Source organism: Falco biarmicus, chromosome 12 (genome assembly GCF_023638135.1).
Source record: "Falco biarmicus isolate bFalBia1 chromosome 12, bFalBia1.pri, whole genome shotgun sequence".
NCBI classification, from domain to species: Eukaryota; Metazoa; Chordata; class Aves; order Falconiformes; family Falconidae; genus Falco; species Falco biarmicus.
This window is the reverse complement of record NC_079299.1, coordinates 27975955-28003697: the sequence shown is the minus strand read 5'-3', so window position 1 is coordinate 28003697 and position 27743 is coordinate 27975955. Positions and strand designations below refer to the sequence as shown.

At 38.5% G+C, this 27743-nt stretch overlaps 1 protein-coding gene across 4 annotated transcripts in view; it reads left to right on the top strand.

Annotated features, from left to right (window-relative positions):
* Nucleotides 1-27743, top strand: part of PLCB1 (phospholipase C beta 1) — a 401106-nt gene that overhangs the window by 352174 nt on the left and 21189 nt on the right. For 2 of the 4 annotated variants that reach the window (XM_056357295.1, XM_056357296.1), the window contains exon 32: nt 26381-26445. The exons of the other annotated variants lie outside the window; for them this stretch is intronic. In XM_056357295.1, the coding sequence (XP_056213270.1) occupies nt 26381-26419 (39 nt within the window). In that variant the 3' untranslated portion in view covers nt 26420-26445. The remainder of the gene's footprint in view (nt 1-26380; nt 26446-27743) is intronic. 4 annotated transcript variants of the gene reach the window in all.

Below are 27743 nucleotides of genomic sequence, written 5' to 3'. Positions count from 1 at the left end.
ATTCTACATTTCCTTTGATCTCTTTCACTCCTTTCTTCAAGCAAAGAAGGATAATTGCTTTTTGGTATATAATTGATAAGCAATTATATACCAGTTTTAGTGAAACAAACACCCTTGATTTATAAGTCAAGGAAGACTACTAGACCTTGCTTGGCAACAGAAACAGACCTCAATTAAGATGAGAGAAAAACAGGAAAGCTAATTTCTGTGATACAGTAATATTACCGCTTTCTTTCTTTGTTCTTTTTTTTTTCCCCAAATATTCTCTCTAAATACATATCATAGACCAAACAAAATGCATAGAATAATGTACACATACCCTATAGCAGAATACAATATTTTACAATGCATCTGATAGGCAGTTGCACTGAGGTTCACATCTTCAGAGCCCTGGGAACAAGCAGGCATTACTGTAACTGTAGGTAGCCTACATATAATTTAAATCTATGTAAACTCTTCCAAGCGATGCTTTGGTTGCAGCAGGCTGTGTCTCAGCCCCGGTGTTCTGAAGTACTGGATGGGCCCATGGGTTTGTGATCTGAGGCTGCAATTCCTGCTCTGCTATAGGGAAGATCAGATTGGTTGCACCCTGTATCTTCTGAAGACTAATAAATGAAGCATTGCTTATGAGTCGAGCTGTTACCTGTAACCTCACTAGTCCCCTCCTGGCCAGTATGAATTTTAGTCAAAGGGAAATTATAAGGAAATTTTCCATGCAGTAGATATAGTCCATTTGTTTATATTTATGAATATACATATTGGTGTGTATAACTAATAGTAAAAGATTTGGTTTTATACGCATATGCATGCATGCTCACTAGATATATTAAGAACTTGCATATGCTATGTTTGTAGAGATTAGTTTGATACATGCATTTTGGATGCATCTGTCAAATTCCAGTTATCCACAGCCTTGCAGGATGTAAAATTCAGTATTATAAAATGATATTGGTGATTTTAAAGCTGGTATGATCACTTTTCTGTTAATTACAGTCTGATTTAACCTCTGGGTTTTTTTCTCTCTTCTGTAAAATTGCCTGCTTCTTAATATCCTGGATCCCTTATGAAAAACAGTAAATGGGCAAAGAATTTTTCAATCCGGTGGGAGCCTTCCTTGGCAGCAAAATGGCATGAGGGAAGGGACCTCAGGCAATGAGTGGGTGGGAGTTAAAGGTGTAATGCCACATTGATCTGGTTTGATCAACCCAAGAAAAGGCAACACACCACTGATTATCAGTGGACGCTTTTCACAGTTTAGGAAGGAGCCTGTGCTTGAACATGGCCAGGGTAGCAGCTGATTGGCAATTCAGAGGACCCATCTCCTTCTTTTTACTCAGTAGAAGACAGAATACTAACCTTCTAGCCCCAGTGCCTATGTTAGACAACATAAAGTACCATCCCTGCTTATCTATATAAAACTTCCCTAATGCTCCTGAATTATATTAGGGATTTGTTAGGTTAAACACATTTGAGATTATGAGGTGTTTAGATAATAAGGGGTATATAAATGCAAATTAGATAGTAAATATAGGAGAAAGTAATGAAAAGAGGGTTTCATTGAGAATTAGCTGCTAGATAAATTCTCTTTTCAGCAATCTCTGTGTAAACTGCAGTGACTGTTCACTCCAGGGAGAGAGTCTTTGCAGCAAGTACCTATTTCTGAATGCTCTCATACAGAAAGAGCTGAAACATATTTATATCCTCACCCCAAAGATTAACACGTTGTGAATAATGGCAGATTGCAAACCAGAGAGATGGATTGGCAGGGGAGAAGACAAGCGAAGCATCAAAATGTCATCATGCATCCGTTATGTGCATGACTTCCCAATTAATGCGTAGACTCTCTCCTCTTAATGGAATAAATCTGTACCTCTAGAGCTACATAAACCATACTGCCTAACACTAGCTTCTCATGTGTTTATTTTTCCACTTCTTTTTATTGTGAGTACCTCGTTTGATAGCTGGAAAACAAATGTTCTCTTTCTTCCAGATATTTCCTTTCTCATTTTTCTAATTGGAAATTGTATTTTTCATTTGCTTTTATGTTTATTAATCTGGCATTCCTGCTGCCTGGTATTAGCTAGATGCCTTGACCACCTTACCTGCCACATCTGGTGTGGGAGATGGGGAGAGCTCTTTCTCGGAGAACTTATTGTAACAAAGTTCAGCTTAATAGAGATAGTTTCATAGTTTGACATTCTTTATTATGTTGATACTTACATTAATGAAACACATTTTCTGTTTCTACATTAAGGGGTTTTTCTGCTATAGTCTGATAATCAATTTTTGCTTCTGCAGACAAGACATACTAGACTTTTTACTGCCCCAATTATGTAATTACTGTATATCCACCATAACTTTTCTTGATCATGGAGTTGTGCAAGAACTTTTACAGGCTAATCAAGATCCTGTAGTGGTTTGAACTCAGACATTTTTCTTTGATTTTTAGCTCTTGCTGAAGGGCTGGGTCCTAACATTTTTAATCTTTACACGCAAAGTACAAAAGCTTCATAGTGATCACCTTGCCTGCTGTCATCAGTGCTCATCTAGTTAGCTGCTTCCCAAGCCCATTTCAGTCAGATTCATTCACAGACTGTTGTATCATGAAAAAATGATACTTTCTTGCTGACAAAAATACAGAAAATTGTTGCATTTAGAGTTGATAACATATTGTGAAAAAACTATCCAACATCTTGTGTGGGTTTGTTGAGTTTATTGTCTGCCTCGCTTGCAGTTACTCACTATGCAGAGGGCACTTAGGAATGTCCTTTCTGTGGTGACTTACTGATGGTTTTCCTGGTGGTAAATGGCTTTGCACAGCTTCCACTAAAAGCAATGTTCTCCAGTAAGTTTTATGATGGCTTTTCAGGTCAAGGGTTCGGTTTCTCCTTCAGATATCTGTGCAGAGTTATTGTCTGATGCATAAGCCAATGACAACATGCAATATTAATAATACAGTGTGTAAAATTATAAGCGTATTATTCATGTTATGTGAATAGTAACAACTTGGCCTCCCGTTTTCTATGGAAAGGTGCCTTCAGAGCATTAATCGGTTCCAGTTCATCTATTGCCTTACTAGATTTACGTTTCCCTGAGGATGTATCTTGGTTAGGATCATCTGTACTATCTTATATTCTGTGCAGTATACTATTGTTGTGACACATGAACCACGAGTTACCCTTATTTAATACTCCAGTTTCCCCCCTTATGAGTTTCTTATCAGTAGACACAGGAGTCCTCAATATTCCTCAGCTGGCCCTCTCAATCCTATTTGCAGCTATTAATGCTTTTCCTGTTTTAGCCTGTCACTCACACTTGAGTCCTTCATACATAAAACTTAACATAATTTTCATAAGCGTGCGTGTACAGGCTGCAGGATTGGATCATTAGTTACTCTAAGTGTGGCTCTTGAGACACCAGCTATCAGGGGAGCCTTCCCACAGCACAGACCGTATTGCTCCTGTCAGGCTTCCCGACACAGCTCTGGAGGGAAGCAAGAAAAATCCGGCAGCAGTTACGCATTACGTAGTTCTTACTCATTTCACATAATAGCTTTTAAAAATGTTCTAAATACTTAGCAGCTACCATTTTATTTATGGGTGGTTTTAATATGCAGTTAGATACAGGCTTTTGAGGCATTCTTTGTCTCATGAACATGGTAATTTGTAGAGAAACAGAATTTCTAACCCATCTTTTAACTGGCTCTTGACCAACTTTTAACCCACTATTTAATGGTGTTCCCTTCGCTTTCTTTCTCTGCATGTGTGGCACTTCCCTCTTGGTTTGGTCCAGAAATCTGTATTGGAAGACACACCAAATATTGTCCTTGACCTCCTTATGACTCCTTAATTCCACTGAAATTGCTTTTTGTTGGTGTTTTTTGGTTTGGTTTTTATTTTTTGTTATGGTTATCCACCAGTAAAAAAACAGGATTCAGTTCCTTGCGAGTGACGTTTGGGGGTTATTTCTATAGAACTATGTTCAGCTATGGTATTAATCTGTGGAAGTGCTGCACATTAATATTTGGGGCCAGTTTGGGGCCCGAACAGAAGGTAACCCTTTTTGGGGACTACCAGCTGAAGAAACTGAGCAGAACGTGGTGGGTTCCTTTTGCTGTGGTTTTACCTCCTCTGTAGACATTTCTTTTCTAATGCGTTTTCTTCATGAATTTTCTGTCCCTGGCTTGCATTTTCTCAGGACATCAGTTAGAGGCATCAGACAGACGTGGTGCAGCAGCAAAGCTCAGCATTTCTCGTTGTATACCTCCCTCTCGTTCTCAGGCTCGAATCAGTCTGAGCTTTCCCTGGATCTTAGCCCATCAGATGAAGCAGTTTCTCTTCTCCGCTGCCAGAAGTCAGGCTTTCCCAGTTTCCACTTCTTGCTTGTTCTTCCCCAATTTGTACTTTTTCATTGCCAGATTCTCTTGGCAACTCAAGAAAATGTGCAGTTAAATAGTCTTTCCCTGTTGTTGCGAAAGACAGGCCCTGTTAAGTGGTTTGCTTTCGCCTCTGGTCATGATTTAGTAGCACAACAATTTAAATAGTTTTCAGGCTGCTCTTGACTATTGTAGATGGTACTTCTTGCTGTCCAGGAGACATCTGTAGAGGCGATACTTGTTTCTCAAATAATGGTGACAGAGGCTTCAGACACATGTGAGGTGCCCACAGGACAAGTAATGCAAATAATGAAAAGCTGCTAGAATGAGATTACCTAGATAAACAGCTCTTAATTTGGCAACGTTTTCTCCTAGTTATTCTATTTTTACATAAATAGTGGATTACTTTTTTATTTCTTTGAAGATGGAAGGGTTTTTTTATATATATTTCATATATATTACTATAAATTAGTGATTAAGAGCAATAACTTTCAAGCTGGTATCCTGTCTTTTTAATATATTGAACTTTCATATTTATTGCTTTAGGCTACTATACCTTAAAAACATGTAACACAACAAATAAATGTTTGGGTGGGTTTTTTTCATTAGAATAGTTTGATAGCTGGCCTTATTTAGACTGGCAGTCTGATTTCTTAACACTACATGCTTAAGAGCATGGTGTACAGTTCACCATGTAGATAGTTACATGGCCAGATGATTACATAAAGTACTTCATTTTCCTAATGAATGAGCATAGCATACAGACCTTTAGAGTTGCTAAATACATACAGGTAAAATTATAATCATAAATGCCATCTTTGAAGTACTTCAGTGAGTTATGCCCTTTTGAAAATGTTACCTGTAATGACATCCAGATGTCTACAGGTAGTGTTATCCCATATATCTTGCCGTATGTTGAATATTCACCCTGTTTATAGTTTGAAATACATCTGGTGCCATAAAGAGCAGAGAACTGTGGGCTGTAATCATTCAATTCGGCATTTGTAAAAGATTTTATTTAATTCTATTTAGTGGCTGAAATCATGCCATCCTTTTTTTTTTGTTTGTTTTTTGTTTGCCATTCCTCTTTATTGGGACATTGATCAACATCATTAGTGTCTCTGAAGAAAATTTTCATTGCCTAGCTTCGTTTTCTGTACCAATGATTCTTTCAGCATTCTTTCTTGAAAATAATTACTACTATAGGGTTAAAGTCAGATAAAGTTTCAGCATAAAGGGGATATTTTACTTCCTCGTGGATTTTTGGGGTGTCTATCTCTACTAATACAAGGAAGTGCAGTGTGTTCTGCAGATAATTTGTTGAAGTTTAATTTTTCTGCTAATTAGAAGTGCAAAAGAGTACTATTAGTCTGGGAATATTTCATCTCTTTCACCTTTTCCTATTTTTGTGTGGATTTGTGCAAATGCGATGAATAACAATTCAGGAACTGACCAAGTGGGATGCTCTAATTGCATTTCCTCAGTTTTCAAGGCCTTTTATCTTCCCACATTCCTGCACTGTCCTGAGTTAAATTAAATTATAAGTCTAAAAGTTCTTAAAAAAATCCATTAATTAAAGGGGTCATGATGTAATATAACTGAAAAATAAGTACAATAAGTGCAAAACTGGAGGTAAGACTCATTCTTGCCCGAATTTAGTTATCAACAAGAAACCTGTGTACCTGTGCAAGTTCTCAAGTCCTTCAAGGTTACGAAATTGTGCTAGGAAGCAATTCACCTAACTATTATATATGCCTGCTCCTACAAGAAGATTAACGTAGAACTTGTAGAGATTCCAATAGGACCTATGACATACATTTTGATTAAAAATTATATTGAGTGTGTAGGTTTTAAATGGTGTCAGCAGAACCAGGCTCAAACCTGTCTAATTAAGGAGATGGGCATTACATTTCTTAAGCAAAGAATTAATTGAGATTAACTTCTCTGACAGGTGTGGAATTTTCTTGATGTATGTGAAAACGAATATGGGATGTCCTCTAACATTACTGCAACTAATTTTTGTCTGTGAAACAAATCTATTTAGAAGAGCACTTCTTGGTGTTTAGTTACCTGTTAAAGAAGATTTTTAATTGGCTCTTTAAGACAAAAATTATTTATCTTAGTTATTTATATATTTATCTATAAATTAATTTGGTAACACTACATTGCAGTACTTTCAAACTTTTCCATAAACCCCACTGAAGCCTTGTACAAAGGCTTGCTGGTTCCGACTGTCCTCTTGGTAAAGGGCTGCCTATACCTGTCCCCGGACCGTGGATGAGGCACAATGCATGTCCTCGGGGAATTGCCTTTCTCTCAGAAAGCATGGACAGCTAGCAAATGAAACAAAAGCATCTTTGGCCAGGCAGCCTAAAGATTTTAATCCTGTATAAGAAACGAAGGCAGGCAAACATTTTAAAAATATATGTTAGTTCTATTAGAATATATTTTTCAGCTTCCAAGGAAAATGAAGCATCAAGAATAGAAGGAAGAAAACAGTAGGAAGGGTGTCAGAGAACAAGGGCATGGACAGTTTGTGGGTGGTGATGTGAAAGGGAGTGCTTAGAGGTGCAGGAAGAAGATGAAATTTGGCTGTTTAGCTGTTTTGTTGCCTGGCAATACAAAGCAGTGCCAATATGTTCTTGAGTGTTTTATGCTATTCCAGAACAGGTTAAATTACCCCAAGCATACTGGTGACTCTCAAGTTAAAGTTTAAATAGGCTATATGATTTACATTACATGCCTTCAAATCAACAGGAATAATAATTAGTACCATTGTGTTTGAATTCCTCAATTTGTTTTTATATACAACATATTTAATAACAAAAAGCAAAGGAAAATGATCAAACTTAAGATTAAATGTTTTATACCTGCATTACATTATTTTAGAACTGTTGTTTAGAAAAAGTAAAATTTAAAAAGAGAAATTCAGACCTTAATCATGATCTTGAAGTCAACCCTGTTGAAGAGTGATGTATGACATTCTAGTAACCACTCATTTACAGGAACAAGAAGTGACTTGTACATTGCACACCATCAGCTGAAATTATTTTCTTTTCTAAGACTTTCTGTGGGAAGAACTACTCTGTTTGCACAAAAGGCCTCTCAATATATTGATGTGTATCCTGACAGCCAGCCAGAGACTTGTGCTACAGATGTACTTTTTATCTGTTCCTACCTAAATCTTACTGACAGCCATTTCTGTTGCATACCTTTAGCATGGAGTAGCTAAGTGTTTTGATCAGTTAGATAGCCTTCAAAAATTACTAAGGTTTTGAATCTAGGAAATTTGAAGAGTGACTATTTCAGTGAGAAGGAGTAAGTCAAGAGGAAAGACGTCATCTTTCATCTGTCTTTTTCCAGGTGTGAACAACTTAATGCTAGGTATACATCCAAGTTTTGCTTTCCTGGTTTGCATTTTAATGCAATAAGAACAGAAGTTGAATTTCTGTTGCTCAGCATCCCCTTAGCCTCCAAAACTGCTTGAAGAAGCTTTTACTCAGAAAAAAAGAGACTCAGAAAAATTTCAGCTGCCACTGCTGCTCATCCATGGAAAATTAGGAAGCATTGCTTTACTGACAAAGCAAAGAGAAAGGCTGGGGTATAGAAGTGTAAAATGGTACATTCTCTAGAAACTTGATCACAGTCCTCAGAGAGCAATGAGGGTTCCAGTTTCCAAGCAGAGTAAGGCCACCCCTGGGAACAGGTGACAGGCAGATGCTCAGTGAGGAGCCATGCAGAGACTCGGTAGCGCATGGGACAGCACCAGGACCCAGCACAGGTGCCTGCCGCGCTCTGCTCACTGCCCGTGCGAGGGCACAAATTAAGGTCATTCTTTTTTGCTTATGAAGACAAACATTAACTGCTTCCCCAAGCAGAGTTTCACAGAGATGACACCAGATCACAGCTGTTGGTAAATGACAAGGTATGAGAGAGGAGGGAAGCGTTTTACAGCTGAAACCTGCCTGGCAGTCACGCGTCTAGGGACACAGTCACAGTGCTTTCAAGTCCCTGGGAGCAGCTTCAGAGACAGTGAAGAGACAAAATGAGAGGAACATTAAAGTAGTGCTTATGGCTTAAAAATCTTACACAGGTGAAAAGACATGGTAGACAGACCATGTTTTTTAATTCTGGAATTTATTCTGTAACCACTTTGGCTATATGAAAAAACTGTGCTTTCCAGTCTGTGTTGATCTTCCCCATTTGCCTTCATCTTTTGCTATAGTTTAGTTTTTGAGGGGGTTTTGTATACTCACTGAACTATGCTTTTCTCCAAGCGCATGCTTCTGGAGACTGGTTTTGATTGTGTTCTTGTTCTATTTTCAGCCATTTCCAAATGGAAACTCTTTGGAATTCCTGCTACTTGGCTATGGGACTTTGGGCACTTTGGTGTTTGTTGTTTTTCTTTTGGGTTACTCTTCATTATAACCCTAAAAGCGCATCTGGACTTGTGGTCAGGAGTGCAGTTCTGAAAAGAGCTGGCATTAGGCTTGACAGCTTTGAAACAGTTGATCATTTGAGTTAATAATTGGTGAACAGCTCTGTTAGCTCCAGTATGATCAACAGAGTGATGCCATGGAGTATATGCCCAAGCAAAGGTTTTGGATACCATGAATTTTTTTGCTTCTATGACTTAATTTAGACATTCCATGTGGCACTTCAAAATAAAGAAATCTCTAGTGCACTATTATGGAAACTAGAGTTTCTCTTGGCCTTTGCCCAATATTATATTAAATGATTGCTTTTAAGGCCATCTATTGTAGCCATTGCCTAGAAAAAGGAGTTCAGCCATAATAGATTGGTTGTGTACACTTACAACAAAACTTTAAATATTTATACTTTCTAATTTATGGTGTGTACTCTGTTCCTTAAATAAAGAGCTATCCTGAATATGATCCATCTAGCTCTTCCAGCAAAACAAAACTGAGCACTAACCCAAACAAAACTGTTCAATTGTATTACTATTCCTAGTTTACCCCAGTTTCATACTATTTAAGACATTTCTCCCTTTTGTGATTGCTTAGTGATTGTCTCAAACCACAGCTGAGTAGTAAAACTGGTATTTTTAACATGCTCTGTGCCTTTGAGAGTGTGATTAAAATATAATGTCTAATGCCCATCAAGTAACCTCAAGTTATCATTGCTATCTTTATTCTGAACTCAAATACAGCATAGAAAAATGATCTGAACTCCAGTTTTGAATCCTAAATGCAGGTGGGGTTATAAGAATTACAGGTACATCAGGTCTATGGCCAACAGTCTCCCATAGCTTTATTAAAGATAATTCAAGTCAGCTGTTTTAGTTTTGCCATTATTTCCTACAAATCACTGGGACAAAATTGAAACATTTTGAAATAATGATTCCACTCCTTTAAATTCAATAAATTTTCATCTAACCTACTTCCTTTGTTTTCTCCATGATTAAAATTTAAATATTCCGTAACTACAGAATTTGAAAAGAACATAAGGAGTGTGTATCTGCTGGGGAAATGCGACAGACAGAGTTATCTTTCTCCTCTGTGTTCTCTAAACCAAGGCACCACACTGACAGATGTTTTGTGCGTGAGTGATAATTGGAGTGAGGGACTATGTGAGCTGTATTCATCATTTCTTCATATGTTGCAAGCTCTCTTTTTCATGGTGCTGAGCACCTGCCACATCACCACGCGTGTCCCCGAGTCCCTTACTGCCATAGCTTGTCAGCGGGTAGCAGAACCCCTCAGAAGCCATTCTACTGTATGTGGCCGGTGACAGACATGGCTGCTGTTCCCTATAGATGTGTCGGTATAGGCCATGTATAAACATGAAGCTACAGGGCGCGTGAAGCAGTTGCAAACCACTGTTTGAAGGATCTAAAGACCAAACAAGTATGATTTTTACTAAATTTATCTATTTTCCTGAAGACAGACCTGCAAAAAGAAACACTTTTTCTTCCAAGTATTGTTAACATAAGCATAACAACTTGTGTTTTCTATGGAAGATAATTAAATTTTGAGTTGAACCAAAGAGAAGAAAAATCAGGGGACTTGACAGCAAAAGCAGAATCAGGGGATGTAACTTCTGATGAAGCATCTCTGTTTACTTTGTTCTCATTTAAGGAGCCTCTCTGCAATTATGTTTGTTTTCTGTGGCATGTTGCTTAAAAAGTGCAGGCTTTACCAAGAGCAAACAATTTCCAAGCACAGTGTAGTCACAGACACCTTTGCCTCTTTCCCACACAACAGCAAATTAAACAGACACTTTGCCTCCTCCACAGACTTTTTAAGTTGAAGAATAATCAGACCCAGCAGAGGTGGAGGACGCCCTCTGCTAAGCAGCCCGGAGAGAGACCTATTTCAGTTCACTAGGTGTGTGCTGTCAGGGCTAGGATGTGTTTATTATTCCACTGCACAGCACTAATGGATGCAAGACATTGGAAGTTTTAATCAGATGCAGTAAAGTGCTATCCACATTAGTCTAGAAACTAGAAAAATAATAACGTGTGTTTGTGTATAGCACTGTTACTACGTGAAGGTCAGGTCATCTCCGGGTTCTTTGGGCAGCACTCTGATTGCAAAGCTGTGGGAGCTTTGCTATGGGTTGAGGGCAATATGCAACCTTAAATTTGTACTGGGGTCACTGGCTAAAACCGGCTTTCTGCTATGTGTTTGTTTGGTGCCTGTAATCGAAGACATTCTGTATGAAGAGGTTTATGCAGAACAGAAGCTGTGGAATCAGGTCCAACAGATGGAAATAGTGACAGGATCTAGACCTGTGCCATGAGGATCAACTTTTACCAGTCTGAGGCTGATGCACTGCTCAGGACAAGGGTACTTGTGTTTTGTATGGTAGAGTAGTCATAATAATTATATTATGTTTTCTACAAATACTTAAGTATTTTAAAAACAATTTAATGTTCTATGGATAGTAAAAGTTCTATTTGACATGTGAATATTTGGCTTTAAAATTCGGGTTTGGACTTCCTTTGGTTTAAAAAGAAAAGGGGATTTCTCTGATTTTTCATTTTGAAAAGGAATGCTTGGTATTTTTTCTAGAACTGTTCTGCTTTCCTTAATAATTACATGAATGCAGATTTTTTGCTACTTTTAGTATCTGTGTGCATGCATTATTTTCTTTTTCAAAACTTAATTTATGGCAAAGTAGCAGAACAGTAATGGCACTTTCCTGGGTAAATCTTTTCCATAAAGTGTAAATGTAGAGAAAAAAAATAGGTACAGACTCATGGGCATCTTTTTTTTTTTTCCCTTTGTAAGATATTTCTGCTGTCTCTCATCCACAACTGGAATGTCCTTTCTAGACATCTTTCAAGTCTTAGAGGAGCAGGGAACTTCTTGGTCAAAATGATACTGGCTGTGTGGCAAACACCAGGTGCGCAGCAGGGTCAGTTCATTCCTACATGCACTCTCCTGTGATTCTGCAGGCAAGGTAACCTCGCAGAGCTGTGGGGAGAGGGGAGAAACTTGTGCTGCAAGACAAAATCAGGCTCACAAGACTTGTATGTTGGTGAGAAGCTTGTGAGGGAGTGGTGGTCCCTTCTGCATTTAGCACACCAGCCTGATTTAGTGTCTACTTTTAGGTAGTATTCACCGGGAGAACTTCAGAATGTCAACTAATGTAATGATATATCCTGAGTGTAACTCTTCACATCTTTATTCAATAATAACGTATTTGGTTCACTGATAAAGTTTAGTCAATGTCCTGCTAATTATTTTTATTTGCTCTGTTATCATTAGCTCCATCTGCATTATGATACAACTGCTTCTCCCTGCTTTCCCTTCTCACTTTCTTATGAATAGATAATATTAGTACGTGATGGAACAGTTTCCAGGTAGCATCTATCACCTCCTCCTCAATCTATAGTATGACATTAGACCTGCTTCTCTGCAGGCTTTTTTGTTCCTTCTTTCCTTTCACATAAATGAGAAAGAAATTAAATATTTTTAGAATATTGCTTCAGAAATGGAATACTTTCAGAGCTGAAATTCGTGTGGACCAGTACTTTGAAAGGAACTAAAACTTTACTAAAACTTGAACTCCAGGAGACTTAACTCAGTCTTTAACTACGAGAGATCGGGACCAGGAGGGCCTGCTTGAAGGTGGGAATTATTTTATCTGTGTCTGCTCTAGAGATCTTTTATCCTTGTACAGCATCTGGTACTAGTAAAGGGCAGAGGCAGAGTGCAGGTCTTAGTTAACCTTGGGTCTGATTCAGTCTGGTGATTATTATGTTCCTAAAGCCCTGAGCAATTCGGGGAATCTGGCCTACAACGACCAAATGTCGCTTCTAGTATTCTTACATATCTTCACGTTGTAGCTAGGGCAGAAATTATGTTGTCCCACTTATCCTGTAAATATATATGAGACTGAGCACAGATGGAGTTTCCCCATGACTTTCCATATATTTGATTAGCAACCCTACATGAATTTTTGTGTGTATCATGTCTTCACTCTTCTTTTCTAGAGCTGACATATTACTGTCGTCATTATTTGTTTATGCAGTGCCAGCGTGAGTGTTTGGCTTTTCATTAGTTGTCTGTATGTAAACCAATAGTTTGTAATTACTTTTGAGAGCGCCTTTAGGAAATAAGGAAATTACACTTACGCATTCGTATGCCCTGTTTTAGAAAGAAGTTGGAGTCGTCATGCTACTGCCCTGTTGGAACAGATGTATCTGGTATGCAAAATGTACATGCCACATGTGGGCTAACTATGAAACAAAATTAAAATTTTAATCAAAGTCTCCATGCATTTCCAAAGTATTAAAGAGCAGATTGTTAGGCGTGTAAGTAGGTCACACGTTGTGTTGAGCAATTGTGCTTTGTCCTTAGCCATCTGGCAACATGAATCAACGTCAGCTGGATGCAAATATAACTCTGCAAAGGTGACCTTGGTAACAAGACTGGTCCACTGAGCAGAAGCTACAGGACGGTTACCTGCAATCACAAGAATATTTTAAGGGAAAATCCGAAAGTAAGGTTTCTTGATTCTAGGAAATCTTACGGGCACTGCTGCCATTTGGTAGTCTGCTGTTTGTCAGCGATAGCTACTTTTAGTTCCAAATCACTACATGTATACTTCCATTTCAGTGAATGACTGAGAATTCACTGGAATTCAGAGTACGTATAAGTGAGGCAGAAGACAGCAAGTAAAGCAAAAATGGTTCATTATAGTCAGTTGCTGCTAAAAAGACAGATTCCAGATATTGTCCAAGGATGCGTTTTTCGTGTAACTGGGCTTTTGAAGCACTCAGTTTTTAAGTCTCTGAAGCTTAACCCAACAAGTAGAAAATACTTGTAGCTCAGTTGAAATGACAATATCAAGACAAATTTGGCTGTGAGTTTTAAATCTGTGGGTCTGAAATCTAAAATGAATAGAAAATTCCAGAAGGAAAATAATGTATAATAAACCTTCTCTGTGTTGTTTCCAGCTCAAAACAGTACAGCATTTTTCATGTATCAAAGGCTTTGCTGGAGTGCATGGTTAACGTTGCATTTTGCTGCCTTACTTTAGGTGTCAGTGTTTGAAATCTTTGCTTAAGCATCTTTTGGAGTGACATGTCTGCATGACAGCATTAGAATCCAGTTCTGATGGTTCCCAGTCCTGTTTTGAAACCACTAATCCCACAAAGGAGTTTTGTGGTCTACTCGAGTTCTCCTAGTTGACTGCATTAACAATGAAGTCAGAATTTCCCTTGTATGGAAAACAAAAAAAGGGGAAGGGCAGATATATGAATTTCCAGGTTCCATGCTATCTACAAAACGGATTTCACATATGCCAAACCTACAGCAAAGAAGTTCCCCCTTACATTGTCCTGAACAGAAGAAGCCTTTTTCTTAAAAAAAAGGAAACACTGTGAAGTGTGGATGCCATCAGGTTTCCTCAGCCTGCCTTCCCTGCGTTATGACTCATGCAGTTAAAAATGTCAATACAAAATGAGAATGTAATGCTGTTTTCTGCACACACACACACTAATGTAAAATGTGTGTTCACATACTGTGAACTAAATAGTCTTCAAAATTCAGAGTTATTTGGTTTCTCCAGTTACAGCTAGGCCATATTGGAGTTTCCAGCTATTATTATTAGTATTTGTCATTATTATTTCTAAAAGCATTTTATGGGAACATGGAAGCTACTCTTCTTGCACAGTAAATGTATGGGACCACATTAATTTCAGTTTCTCTAGTACTAGCAAAGAAAACTGCAGCTTAAAATTTGTGTGAGGCTGTTGTAAGACAGTCAGGATGTGAGCAGGAGTTAGCCATATGTTTATACCTGCCCACAATAAAGAATGTCTCAGGTCAGCACTTGGGTGAGAGTGTAAGAAGTTGTGTTACTTCCAGTTGACCCACCTGCATGTGTTTGAGGTTGAGATTTTCTCTTGCTGGAAGCCAACTGGCATTACAAAAGGAGAAATAGCAAATGATGAAATATAATACACATTCTCATAATGTAAAGTTGTTATTGTCCACTGAATATCACTTTTTCAACATATGGGAAAAAATCTGGTATAGTACTGAAACTATTAAGAAGTATGTTCATCTAAATTACTGTGTCTCAGAAAGTTTGCAGCAACTCATAGTGTATGTCCATGATGGATGTGTGGAAAGTATTAACATCTAATTTTGCTTTAAGCTTACTTTCATTTTTATTTTACATGAGTATTATAAATTGACCTACAACTAAAGGCAGCCTTGGGTATATCTAGATTTGCAGTTGGTCTACAGCATAAGTTATTTTTAGATGTGAAATATCTTCGCATCCACAAAGAGTATGGTTATTCACTTGGTATAAATGCGCTAGGGAAATAAGTAATTTTACTGCTTTTAAGTGGTTTGCAATCATCTTTTTTCACTTTATTGGATTTAAATCTTTTTCCAGTACTTATGAACTACTCAGTTGGATGAGTCTGTTTCTAATTGATCAACAAGTCAGGCATCGCAGTGTGATCTCTAGGTTCCTATTCATGAGTCTGGTTTAATTTCAAAGATAGAATTCGAAAGACACCAACTTCATTAAGGATTTCATTGCACTCAAGATGAAATTGTGGTCCCTCCTGAAACTGTGAATTCTTACACTGATTTCTAAAGATCTCAGTCTGAATGGCAGATGCTTGCATTGGTGCAGCAGCAGCAATTTCCTAGAATATTACTGGAGTCTGGCACAAATTCATGAAGTTGGATCTCTGAAGACACTCTCGTTACAGATTTGTATTCCGAGCAGAACTTAAAACTCATTAAAGCTACTAGTTTTAAGTGCATACTTCCATGTAAACATTTGCTTATAGCACTAACAGAAACCAAAGGGAACAATAATTCCCTAATGGCGTTAGAGACTTTTGGAGCAAATGAAATTGTTTCCAAATCAGGGAAAAATGAGCAGACATTCAGAATGTCACACATCTGTAACACCTGGAGACTGAAGAAAGATGGGTATTCTCAACCTTTTCCCAAAATCTATGAATTTTGTGGGTTTAGATAATACTATTTACAAACCAACTGAGCCTAACTTTTAATTAAGGAAGTTAATTGGAAAATGCCCTTAGTAATTAAGTTTCTCCCCTGACATACTGTAAATAAATAAGTTATGTTGGAAAACAAGATGAAGATAAATGAAGGACTGGTTCAAGCTTTCAAAGAATAGGAACTGTTTAGTCCTCTAAACAAAAGTACATTTCATCCTCTAAATACCAACATATGCATTAATAGCTATATTCATTTTGCCATTATTAATTTTATTATATTCTTTTAATAAGAAACACAGATAAGTGCTATTGCAAATATTTGCTTCTTTCACTTCCCATTACTTCTGCATTTCATCAGTGGTTAGTGCTGTTGAGCAGCCTCCAAACTGACCCCAGCTGAGGCCAGCTGCATCCGACACTGACCTTAGCCTTCTGCCCTGCCCTTCCCTGCAGTCAGCTGCGCGAGATAAGTAACCCCCAAATATCTTCCTTATTTGTGGTCATGCCTGTTCATGCAAATTCCAGTTGGCAGCAGAGTACATTAATGCACTTAATTAATTTAAGCTACAGCAACTAGCAAGCAGATACAGAATTTGCTCAGCCATGCTTGCAAGAATGGCATAATCTTCAGGAGAGAAAGCAGGATTGCGAGGGATATGATCTACTTTTTAAGTTTTGAAGAAAAATTAACCAATTTAAGTTATCCATAAATTTGAATTTAAGCCCTCCTGAAAAAAATTTGGAGCCTGACTGAATTTGAAATATGACAAGATTACTTAAGCCTCCTTGTATTTTTGCAGATATAGTGGGATCCCACCTCTTCAAGAAATGATAGTGTTCCTGAATTTGCAATAGCTCAGTGCAGGAACAGAGACCCTTAAAATGCTTGATTCTGCATGGGCCTCTTACAAGAAGACTGTCCCTGCCCTAGTTGCTTCCCACGTGTAGTTTTCAAGCAAAGAAATTATATAAATATTCGAGGAGAAATGAAACACTTGTATTAAGACAACTTGAAGTACTTCTTTCTTATTAAGCTTAGTGAATTTACATTCAGCATGATTATTGCATTAATTATACACCTATATTTTTTGCAATGTGATTAATATCTCCAAGCACTTTTTTAAAAAAAAAAACACCCAACAACTTAGAAATTAATGAGACAGACTGGGATAGCAGTTTGAATAGTAATTATGGGGTGTTAAAGAAAATGCTGGTAGTAAAGTTAGACACCTTTAAATCCAGTTTCTTCTGAACTTGTAAATGTTCAGGCCTGCCTTTATAAAGCATTGAGATTTTTTTTGTTTGCCTTTTAAGTTTTGTAAGACTCAATACAACATTTTAAAACATAGTAGTAGCCTAGCGTCCGTCATCACAGTCTATTTAGCCTGGTGAATGAAGAGTTCTTCCACTTCTGGTTTGAGAACTTCACCTACCAGCCCACAATGGGTATGGTTTTGGTCTGGATCTTATAATTGCTTCTGATTGTTGCTGCTCTGAGATAAGCATCGTGTAACTATTGAGAATTCAGAATCTTCCAGACTGACATTTGTTAATATTATCATTCATAACATTTCCTGGTTGGAGTTTAAACTCTGAAATTATCCACATGTACAACGCTCAGACAACTAGCTTACCTGGGCACATAAAATAAAAGCTTTAGAGGCTGTAAAAGAGATGTGTCTTTGCCTCACCAAGGCTTTGCTGGCCTTGGTGCAAAGAAACATTTGTTGGCAGCTGATTTGCCAAAGCTCTGAAGACGTGCCTCTTCTGAAGTCTGCAGGGTTGCTTCCTAGCGGGTTATTACTGCTGTATGTCACTTTGGGCATAGCATCCTAAACTGAAACTTCCTGGTGGAAATGTAGTTCAGGCTGCTGTGTTGATAAGAGTTGCCCTAAGATGAGCCTGAGCAGATTTTAGCTTTTTTGCAGTGGGAATGAGGCAAAGATTTTTGGAGAAGAAAAAAAGATGATTCACTAGTAAGCAAGAGTAGTGTTCTTCCTGTAATTGCATCTTCTTTCAGATTATGAGGTTTAGTGAAAATAGACAGGGGTTGCACTGCTGTTCTCCGCGTTCTCTGGAAGTTTGGTGTTGTGATGGAGCCCAGTGGGTACTGCTTTCCTGGTAACTCTGCAGTTCAGATAGAGGCTCAGATCTCGGGAACATGAATACTCTGGAGCAATGTACTGAAAGCACTGGGTGGAATCTTCCTTAATTCAGGACCACTCCAATATTTCCATTTTTCTTAGCTGTTCCCATGGTTGTGTACTTTCCTGACTTAACTATGTTCCAGAAGTGAAAGAATTTGCCTGTATCTACCCAGCACAATCAGTTGAAAATATTTTTGTATAGACCTGACAACAGAAGTGTGGGTGGGTAAGGTCAAACCCAGCTGCCACCTGCAGATATCCCCTTGGCGCACAACTAGTCTATTATTCTCTTCAAGGCCGGAAAGGGCTGGAATTGAGACAGAAAGCCTGGGTGGTCCTCAGATTTCATGTGCCAAGAAAGAGTTCCACCCTGCTGTGCTCTTGGTTCCTCAGGCTGGAGGTGAAAGCCATGGTTAAGCCATTCTGCACTTCATAATGGTGAGAAGACAGATCTCAGTGAGTGTCTCTGATTTTTCCCTCATCACCTGACCTCACCTTGGCCATTTTGTCGTTGCTTAGAGTAGTTGTTTTTATGAACCTCGGCATTAGGTAGTAAGGCTAGACATAGTCCACCAGCTGAGTCAATAACACTCTGGGTTTGTAGCTAATTTTTCAGGTTTATGTGCTGTTTGGCACAGGAAATCCATGATTTTAATTAGCAATAAATAGGAAATAGTCTGCTATGGATTGATCTTAAACAGGTACTGCTATACTAAATTAGTTCAATAAAAGCAGGATTTTCCATTCAGCAAATTGACATTAAGGCATCTTGACTTTATTAGCAGTAGCTACATTATCTGTCTGAAGCTAACTTGGCTTTCAGAAAAGAATGGAGCTGAAAATCTGTTCTTAGACACAAATAAATGAGCTTATTATAGAGTACTGAGCATTGGGATAGAAGGGACTTCCCCTGTGTAGTCATTTGAAGAACTAAATGGCATATGTATTGCATGTTACAAAATAAATGAAGCTCATAATGATTTGTTAAAAAACAACATTTTTTTTGTCTATTTCACAATCATTTAATGTTTAATGAAATTTTGGGAGATGACGTTTTCTTGATGTGGTGTTTGTGTAAAAGATCCTTTTATCTGACACTTCATTAGGAAAAGGATTTGGATTTTGAACATTCTTAGGAAATAAATCTCCTTTTACTGCAGGGAGAGCTTTGCAATCTGCTATATTTAACACAGAGAAGGAACTAAAATTGCCTAAACTATCAGCTACCTCTGTAAGACAAGACTATGCTATTGCTTTCAGGTTCTAATAGTATTAAAATTTGAACTAATAACTTATATTTCATAGAGTTTTGCAAATGGAAGGGTTGAGACCTTAGCAGTGAAATGACTTACAGAAAGTTGCTAAGGAAATCGGTTTGTCAGATAAGACGACTAAACTATTGCATTTGTGTGAGGCATTGAATCAATGAGACGTCCATTTGCCCAACGCTTATCTCAGTTTCATTGGCATTTGCTCATAATCATTTCAGAGATGTTATTGGTATCATTTTGAATATATACTGGTGTGATTTAGAGTGATGTTTTGGCATGGGAGAAGAATTTTCTTTAATTTGCAGTCTTCCAAATTTTAATATCATTTACGGAAAAGCAATTGCTGTCTCACTATCAAGATCAGAGGACATGCTCCTTTACATCCCCTGAAGATCATTTATTTACAAAATCCATGTATTAACAGTTTACACTTTCAGACAATCAAATCATGTACACTTGCTAAACTGGGGCAATGGGTGTGTTTCATTGAAAAGCTTTTGGGCTTTACTTTCTTTGACCTGTTTACTATTATGACAGAGGGAAGACTGAGCCAACACAGAATACTGCTGCAAGCTGTGTTCTTACAGAAATAACTCAACTAGGTTAGCTGATACCTAACTAGGCACCAGACAAGTAGTTCCAGTTTTGGGTGCTATATACCTTGCTTTAAAATTAAGCATTGTGCATACAGAAAGCTATTTTCAAGATGGAGCTGAGCTGATTTCTCTTTAGTTTTATGGTTCACCTCAGAGAACAGAGGTCCTTCCCAGCCCTTGTTAACATTCTTACACACATACATATGTCTTTGGAACGCTTGAGTTTTAAACGATGAGTGAGGTTTCAGCATTGCTTAACATGAAATATTGAGATACTTAATCTGTATCAAAGGAATATTTGAATGTGTGACCTAGACATACTAAGTCTTTACAAAAGGAAAAGTGTTTTCAGTAATGTAGATTCTTGCGTAAAGTCTTTGACAGCTTTATAGTCTCCATAATGTAACAGGTTTTGTGAACACTCACTGCTTTCTGTATAGGAGCCTCGGAACGCAGACAAGAACCCAGCTTTACAGTAATGGGACCATTACAGGGCAGCTAAAAAGGCTTCATTATCATGTAAGAGACGTTAGTAGTTCTTAAAGCTCTTGGTGGCCGTGTCACCATGGCTAGTGAAAGAACTCTTGACCTCAGTTATTTTAGTGCTTACTGAGTAATAACAAAACCCCTTTCTGCCTAGTAAAAATACAATATGCTTCTATATTCCCTTTCTTTGTTTAGCTCACTCCCAGTAGTAATCTAAGTCTTTTTGGGTCTTTCATTCCCTTTAATTGACCAGATTGGAATGCATTCTTTCATCACTGCTGATGAACCCTAAAATAATCCCTTGCCAACCTGCTGTTCTGGATTAGCTGTAGCAGTACTGCTTTCCGTAGCATTCTTTCCATTTTTAAAGTAATTTTGACCTCTTTTTGATGAGGAGTTGATTCACAGGGGTTGGCTGACTACCTCTCAGACTAAGGCAATTTGCCAAATGCATCCCTGGAGCAGGGAGTGAACTTTTAGTGTACTCTGACTGATATCAATAGCAAAATTCAGACTAACTTCAGTGGAGCAATCCCGTGTCCTAAATGAGTAAGTCTTTGAGACTTAAAATTCAAGTTGTCCAGTGAGATATTCACAGAATCTCATCAGCCTCCTTACCGCAGTGCGTTAACTCTTTGTGCTTGACCACAGGAACATGAACTCAGGATAAGAGTCCCAGATTGGACTTTTTGTATCTAATGTTCATCATATTAATGGAAATACGTTTCTGAGAAATAAATTCCATTGCCTTGATCTTTATCTAGCTTGCAAGTTAATAAATGTTATTCTATGTACAGTAAAGGTGATAGAATGTCATAATTTGCCTGGACCTTGTATTGAGGTTTGGGAGTTTTGTTGGGGGGGGGGGGGGGGGGGGTTTAGCTGAAAAATATATATTCTGACTTAATCTTCTGGCATTTCTGGAGCTGTCATATTATAGTATTTGATTTTTTAAAAATCTTAATAACAAAAGTAATCAATAGGAAGCAGGAACAGAAATGTACTTTTTTTTCCCCAGGATGAGAAATAGGAGTGCATTTGAAGACTGTTCTTGCTGCAGTTGGATCGTGTTTGTATATCTTAAGGGTGAAATTGCATAGTGATGGGTTTCACTCACATCGTTGTTAAACCAGTGATTTTCACTGTCATGCAGTAGAATTAATCTGGATTGGTTTTACTGTTCCACTGAGAGAGATCAAAGCCAGGACCATTCTCTTCCTCCTGCATTTCTTCCTCTGTCTGCCTACTTCACAGTCAGGCTCACATCCATTAATAAGCAAACCAACATGTGCATTGGCTTTTTGGCAAGCATGTGGACTGGAGGATCTTTTCTGATCCAAGGAAGATGAGAATATAACAAGATTTCACTGCTTTCACAATGTGAAGACAAGTTGCTACCTTAAATGTTTTTTGTACTCTTTTTGTGTTGCCATGAGCTAGATTTTGTCTTAAGTGTCTGTTTGTGCAACCTCGCTATAGATTACACCCCAGGGAAAGCATGCCCTGTACCCTTTCTTTTCCTTTTTTGCTTGGTTTTGCAATTCAGTCTTCTGTTTGTAGATACCTATATAAAGCACGCTTTTATGTAAAACACATCTGGCACATTATTTTGAAGATGAACTCTACAACACGCAACACAGCTGGAAACAAATTTTGAACAGGAGTCATGGCTTAGTAATGTAGGCCAGAGCTGCTTCTGTAAAGACTAGGAAACTTTTTTCTTGGTCCATTGATGAAATAATGGACAGTGTATACTGTTTTCCTGATGGCTTGTGTTCTTCCCCTAATTTAGTGGCCAGTGAGCACTGCTTGCTTCTTAGTCAGCTGGATGGAGTTTCAGCAGAAATATGTCCCCTCGTTGCCACCAGAGAAGAGGTATCCTTTAGCTAGCTGAACCCTTGCCAAGAGGAATATGGTACAGAAACAGGAGAGGGAGCTAGGCATGAATGTATCATTTCTAAAAATCTTAAGTCATTTGGGTTGCGCCATTGCTTAAAACTTTTCCATTTCACCTCAAACTACTTTTTAAAATCTTTCCTTCTTTCTCTAACATGGTCATTTTGTGCTGCTGTGGTCTCAGAAGACACTGTAAGTGTATGCCCAAGGCAGAGCCAACAGCAACACATGTAAGTTGCTGAGTAACTGAGAGGCGTGAATTATTAAGAGAACAAAGCGATGTGCTGTGAAGCAGCTCTTGTGGATGAGCAGTATTCCCTTTTTCTTTTCTCTGATACAGTGCGATTTTCTTCATTGTATTTTTAAAGGTTCATAAAAGATAATTGTAAAGAATAGTCACATTAACAACATTTGATTGGAGGACTTAGGTCAGCATAATTTATTATGGTGAATTTCTGTGCCACGTTTCTATGCCCTAGCAAGAATATAAATCTGGACTAATTGTGGCAATAGTTCTTTATAGTAGTGTCATGGTAAATAAGAACAGAACACAACTTCTCACAACAGCTTAGAACCAGAAAAGTAAAATGCAGCCTCTTTTGTGGCCTTTGCACAAGTGAGGACACATCCAGGATCATCAGATAAACCACAATACATTTGACTTCAGTATTTTAAAAGCTTAAACTTGCACTGGATTGATTTCTAGACTTTGTGATTTCTGGTGTCTCTAGAAAACTGCTGGGAAAACAGCGTTAGGTAGACATTGACTTTGAATAGGAGATAGTGTTTTAACACTTGCCCTTGTCATTAGTGTTCTTCTGCAGTCTAGTTCCCATGTGCATCTTCTCTAAAATGTTGTCTCAGTACTAATAAAAGCAATAGATATTTGGCTGCTTAGTTATGAATTGAGAAAGTATTCTGTATTTTCTGTGTTGTATTACCTATGCATGAGAGATTTCACAAAAAGCTGCTTAATGCAATGTTTGTATATTCAGAAAGATACTTCTCACACTAGAACCAAGAAGCTGCTTGGGGATTTTAAAGACCAGGTAATTATGACAAGTACAGTCATGACCAGCAGAATGGAAGAGAGCTTGAAATTTGGTGTTTGTTTTAATCCCTGTGTTTCTGACTTTTTCTTTCTTATGCTGCAAGACAATGCCCGGAGCTCCAAAACTAGTGAGCGCCCCTGTGGTAAATATGTGTGCGTAATATATAATATACGTCCGCTACACTGGCGTCATTTGGATCCGGAGTGTCCTAATGGTGCAAGCGCACAGACTATATTGTTAAAAGCTCTATAAACTACAGGGTTTGAGTGGTGTGTACCCTACTTACAGCTAAATAGTTTTGTCTTGTAACCTTGTAATTTCCTATCACTGTGGAATTCATGCTATCCAGATATCTCTGTTACTTTCAGTGGACTGTGTTTTGATAAATAATCAAAGGGAAGATCCTCAGTTTGATTACATGGGGGGGGGTGGGGGTGGGGGTGTTATCAGGTTTTGGATGTTTCTTTTTTTGAAATGTTTACTTATTTTGGGCCTGATGTTCATCCTCCAGGTAGGTAAAACCTGTGCCTTGGCAGCTGTGTGCCTACTTGCACACTCAAATCCTGGCATGTGAGCACGAGCCAATACATACCTGCAGTCACCTGCATGCAAAGTAGACACACAGTTTCAGAAACCAAGATGTGTTCTTTAATAGGGAGGCTGGCTAAAAACAGTGCCAAAAGTAAGGAAAAATATTAAAGTTGCACAAATGAAGGAATTTAACAAGAGGGTGCTTAGTAACGTTTTCCAAGACTGGTTTTAAGGGAATTTCTCATCAAACCTTAACCTGCCGCCTTCAGTAGTTACAAGCCTCGTTGAAGTAAGTAGGCCAACATCCACAGTAACAAAATGTTTGTGTGCTACAAACATATATGTGATTTTGTAAAAATTGCCAATTTTAAGTAAGGCACTTAATCTGATTTGCCTGTCAGTGGGAACACAAAACCAGTGAAGCGTATAGATCAAAGGGACAGAAAAATGAAGTGCATCAGGAAAGGTGATAAGGAACTAAGCAAAACAAAGTAGCTTTCTTTTTTCACTTTACATTTCACATTCTTGCTGCTACATTTTTTTCTGCTACAAACTGTCACCTTCTGCTTCCTCAGCTAATATTTTAGATTTGTTTTGCATGTCAAAATGGTGCAAGCTACCACAATCACTAGCACCCCATTTCGTGACCATCTTATACCCAACATGTATCTTAAAACACCATTTGTGTAAGTGTTAACGCAGTAGCTTTACAGCCCACTGCTACCAAGGTGAGAAAGAATTCAAGGAGAAAATAAATAAAATGGTTTAATTTATTTGTTGCTCACAATATAAGAAGGTGGCATAAGTTCCCTCACACAGAATTTCAGTCAAATGCAGCCACATTGTTAGCTAATTATATTTTTTTGCCTGCCATTTTGACTCAATTAGAAGGCATTTATGAATCTGCATGAAAGCAAAATGAGGACACAGTGCTCAGATGTATTGTTCTGCTTCTTCACCCATTACTAAGGAAGTGACTCAATAATTATATTCAATTTAAGAAAATGCTTTGAGAGGAAATGTTTTGTAACAAATTTTAAAAGTACTACTTCGGTTATGAAGCTATTTAGTCTTTAAATATTAAATGAGAAACTTTATTTTGTGCTATTGTCTATTTCTGTTTCTTTTTAAAGGTTTCAGTTTTCAATTTCATTTGTAACAAACCTGACAGCTAAGACAAAACACAGTTTACCGCAGTGAACTTGCATGCAGTTATTCCATGACTGACTCCCACCTAGTATCACCATATTACATGGGATGCCTTTACAGCTCTGGCTCCTGGGCGATGTAAATACAATGTGACTGCGTGATAGAGTGTGAAGGGTATGATGTGGGAAGTGTCAAGACTTTAGTGATACCAACTGTATCATAAAAGAGCTGTGATTTAACTTCTTCCAGCAGAACAAAGTTCACCAATATAATAATGCAGTTACTATCCATATGAAGCGGTAAATCCCTTGATACTGAAATAACACTTATTTTAGAGTAAAACAAGACAGTTACCACAATAATCTAACACAACAGGGAATGACACATACTGCAGCCACTTGAAAGTGGCACGGCAATGTTATTTAAGGACCACACTTGGCAAGAACCAAAAGCTGGCCCATTTTTTTCAGTTCCTGGCTATAATTTTGAAGCCACCTTCTTGTAACTGCACAGACTAAAAAACCTGGGTCTTTTTGATTGCTGCTGGATTATCTTCAGGACATCTCTGATCCAGACCTTAGACCTCTTCAAGAGAGAGACTTTAAGTTCAGGATGCTCAGAGTGGTGCTTGATGAACCACAGCTATCCAAGCGAGTCCGCTCTGAGTAGCTGCCTGCAGCACGTCAGGGTCTTCTAGGTCGATGGGACAATCTGACAATCCTGCCACTCTTTTGAACTATCAAACCGAAGTTCCAGCCCCAGAGAGAAACACCAACTCAGGACAGAGGCGACTGAACTGTAGTAACATCTCCAACAGCAGCGTGTCTCAAACCTGGTCACACTCAGGCACTGTGCAAGACTGACTCAAAGGGAATAGGCTGTCTGGTGAAGGGGCAGCACCGCTCTTGTAAGCACTTGATGATGTCCTTGAAGGCTTTCCATCCATCCAGACTGCACTGAGTTTGTGGGATTAGGCACGAGTGCAGTCTGAGGCCTTCCTGCAGCAGTGGCCAGAGGTATTTTTTCAAGCACATGCTTCAGGTGGCATGGCTGATGCTCATTTCCTTCAGAGACATGCTTCTTTCCCCTTCCCAGAAAAAAAAGTGACACTTCTTGCAATGTGCATAAGCTGCAACTTTCACTAAACCCAGATCTCCCACGTAACACAGCTGAAATATATCCTCTTGTAGTATGGAGTGACAGGTGGTGACAAAAAGACTGGTTTCTCTGACTAACGTGTACCTAGTCAAATATTAATGAGCCAGCACACAGAAGCATGAAGTATTCTTTTGTTTTTCATTAAGTGCATAGATTAAAGAGATGTTATTTTACTGTAATGCACAGAATTATGTCATTTCAGCTTAGAGTAATTGTTAATCACATCAAATTGAAATGATCCTTGGTTTTGTTTTAAAGAGCATAGAAGAACAAGAAGTAGAGGAAAAACAGAAGTAGAAATGGAATATGAGACTATAGTGAAAGTGAGTGAAACATTCCCCTTTTTATCTAGTAATGCTAATGTTGTTTTCCTTTTACATGTCAAAACTAAGTCAGGAGCGTCCACGATTTACTGCCTGGTGGTTCTTCTGAAATCTTTGAGAATTACTATCTGCTAGCTGCATAACATAAGCTGCCACTGACCATTGCATCCTTTTTTATCCCGTGAAAGCAATGTGGCTTATTCAAATCATTCCCCACCCCATTGTCTCCCTGCTTGTTTTATTTATTGCTGCTTTTGCCCCACCTCAGTGCAGCGGTCAGGGACTGTGTAAAAGCATGATTATACAAGCTTTCTTTCCACAGCCCTTTGGGTCATCAGAATATCCTTTGTTCTCTGCTCACAGTAGCTGCAGTACTCTCAGATCAGAAAACCAGGCACTATGAAATGTCTCTTTGAAGGGGTAAAGAAGGTTGATGAGGAGAGGATGTGGGGGTAGGAATTGAGAGCATCTGACTGTAGAGGTCTGAGATGGGGAAAGGTGTTGAAGGTAGGAATTCTGGGTGTGTCTAAAGATTAAGCTTACCAAGCAGATAAATTAAGGATTTGTCATCTGGGACACCAGAGTATGGGATAAAGAAAGGTTTAACCAGGGCATCAAGCAAGAGGGAAAAATGGGGGACAAAGAGAAAGAATTTATGAAAGTGAATCAGTAAAAATGGATTAGTCAAGCCTAAAGGGGAAGCTTAGAGGTAAAGGAGTGAGTTTTTCAGGGAGGAGGAAGGGAACAGCAGACAACTGGGGAAAGGCAGGCAAAGCCTGGAAGATGAAAGTATGTTAAAGTAAAAGAGGTTTTATCACTGCTTACAGAAGGGCTGATGATTAGAACATGCTGATAGAAAGAACCATTATTTCAGGGGTATCTCTGCTATCAGCAGACACAATTATGTATAAGCAAACTTCCTGAAACCTCCCGTAAATACAGTCATGCCAGGAGATCTTGAGTTTTCACTGCCCAGGGGGTAGCAATAAGCCACACACCTTTGTCACTGAATCAGTGAATCCTGCTTGCTTTGTATTTTTATTTAATATTTCACCTTCTGCTGCTTTCTTCTGGAATGCTTTAGTATGCTTTGCTTGTCTTTGAGGAGAGAACCGCCGTGGCTTCTCGGTGAGGACTGAATTTGGTAACAAAACCTGCCTGTCTGCTGCAGTTACCTGGTTGCAAAGGACTTTGGTTAATTGCCAGGCAGGCAGTGTTTGCTTTTCAGCGTCCTCGGGCTCAACTCACACATGTGTGCGGGAGTAAAAGGAGCCTTCTCAAGAGAGCTGCAGCTCCTC